Genomic DNA, 1,696 nt, shown 5'->3' on the forward strand with positions numbered 1-1,696 from the left:
GCTATTTTTTTTGCCGCTGCAAAAAGGCTTCACGTGCAGGTCCCCTTCTTTTCCCGACTTGCATTTTAGTACCCCCTTGTTCCGGGTTCCCTTATCACCATCACCTATTCAGAAATATATAAAAAAAAAAAAAATAAAATAAAAAAACAAATAGCAATAAAAACAAGCTTCACCCGAATTTGTTTAATACGTGTAGCACATATGCACAACCTGTTAATAAATTTTTTTTTTCAAGTACGTTGCTCATTTTGCGACCTTTTCACTCTGCTCATTTGTTTGTACACCCCCAAGTTGGCTATGCGGTCTCGAGGGGTTGACAAATTGAAAAATCGCGGACAATAAAAAAAAAAAAAATAAATAATTATAAAAAAGGACAAAATAAAAATAAAGCAGTACTTGCCTCCTCAAACGCCGCCTGTTCTTATGTGCACATATGTGACACCTAAGTGAAGAGAAAATAAATTTGTCTCGCTTAAAAGGGTACCACAGTGTAATCACAAAAAAAAAGGTCTATATATATAAACAGACAAAAGGGGAATTGCTAACGTACAGGACAACCCCATTGCCCCTCTCCGTAAAACACCGCACGGTTATATTTACACCCCCGTTGTGCACAATCATTCGATTTACCCACCACAATGCTACGGAATAATATTTGGGTCCCCATCGAGTCCAACCCGGAGTCCCTCTACCTGTACTCCTGTAAACTTGGGCAGACCAAGTTGGCCTTTCAGGACATCTATGGGTTTGATGCGGACCTCTTAGATATGGTAGGGCCGCCTTCCCATAACCACACCATGTTGTGTCTCCTCCCATGGGCAACGCGGAAGGGTGACTCGCATGAGGGTTCGCACCTGGGGACGTACCAATATCACTTTATGAATTTGAAAAAGTGTGCACATTTCCAATCCCCCTGTATCGTAACTTTCTTCGTAGCATAATGTGTCTTTTTTTGTACATGCCCTGCCCCGCTAACAGATCCCTCAACCCGTGCACGCAATAATACTGTTGTACCCCCTGAAAGAAGGCATGGTAATGTGACGCGTGTGCGCTCGGCATGTGATTGTGCCACTAATCATGTAAGCCAGTCTCCAATTTTGTACTTATTTAATTATTTTATTATTTTTTTTTTTTTTCATTTTTTGCATCGCCATGCTTGCCACCCAAAGACCAATGCAAATGCTGCAACGGATGGAAGTGTTGAGAAAAACGTGGACAATATTTGGTTCATGAAACAGGTAAATTTATTTTTTGCCCTGAAGAGATCCCCGCGCCGTCTTCCTCTTCCTCTTCCTCCATGACGCATTATACGTATTCATGTGGAAGAGATTGTCTGGGGTAGTCTGTATCCCCATTTGTAAACAACCAACGTTGCACATTTATCATTATTTTATATTTCTTTTTTTTTATGTGTTTCTTTTTCCCCCCTCCCACCAAAAAAAAAAAAAAAAAAAAAAAAGATTGTTCCCAATTCGTGTGGAACGGTGGCCCTTTTTCACCTCTACGGAAATTTAAGGAAAAAATTTGAGTTGGGTAATGCTGCTTGCTATACGCGAGTGTGAAGAGTGCATTCTCCGTTTGGACGATCTGCCTGGCCGAGAGAGATGATACCACCCTCCCGTGGGGACAGACACATGTGCTGCAAATTCATCATATGACATGCCGCCCACTTTTTTTTTTTTTTTTTTTTTTTTTT

The 1,696-nt window shown here is 40.9% G+C and overlaps 1 protein-coding gene across 1 annotated transcript in view; it reads left to right on the top strand.

The window, feature by feature from the left end:
- Positions 1-638: 638 nt before the first annotated feature.
- The window catches only part of AK88_01914 (uncharacterized protein), a gene marked incomplete at both ends in the record, with an annotated part of 5,178 nt that continues 4,120 nt past the window's right edge, over positions 639-1,696 (top strand). The window contains 3 exons of the mRNA XM_012479549.1: positions 639-770; positions 979-1,032; positions 1,170-1,238. Coding sequence (XP_012334972.1) covers positions 639-770; positions 979-1,032; positions 1,170-1,238 — 255 coding nt within the window. The remainder of the gene's footprint in view (positions 771-978; positions 1,033-1,169; positions 1,239-1,696) is intronic.

The sequence above is a fragment of the Plasmodium fragile genome (genome assembly GCF_000956335.1).
Source record: "Plasmodium fragile strain nilgiri unplaced genomic scaffold supercont1.17, whole genome shotgun sequence".
NCBI classification, from domain to species: Eukaryota; Apicomplexa; class Aconoidasida; order Haemosporida; family Plasmodiidae; genus Plasmodium; species Plasmodium fragile.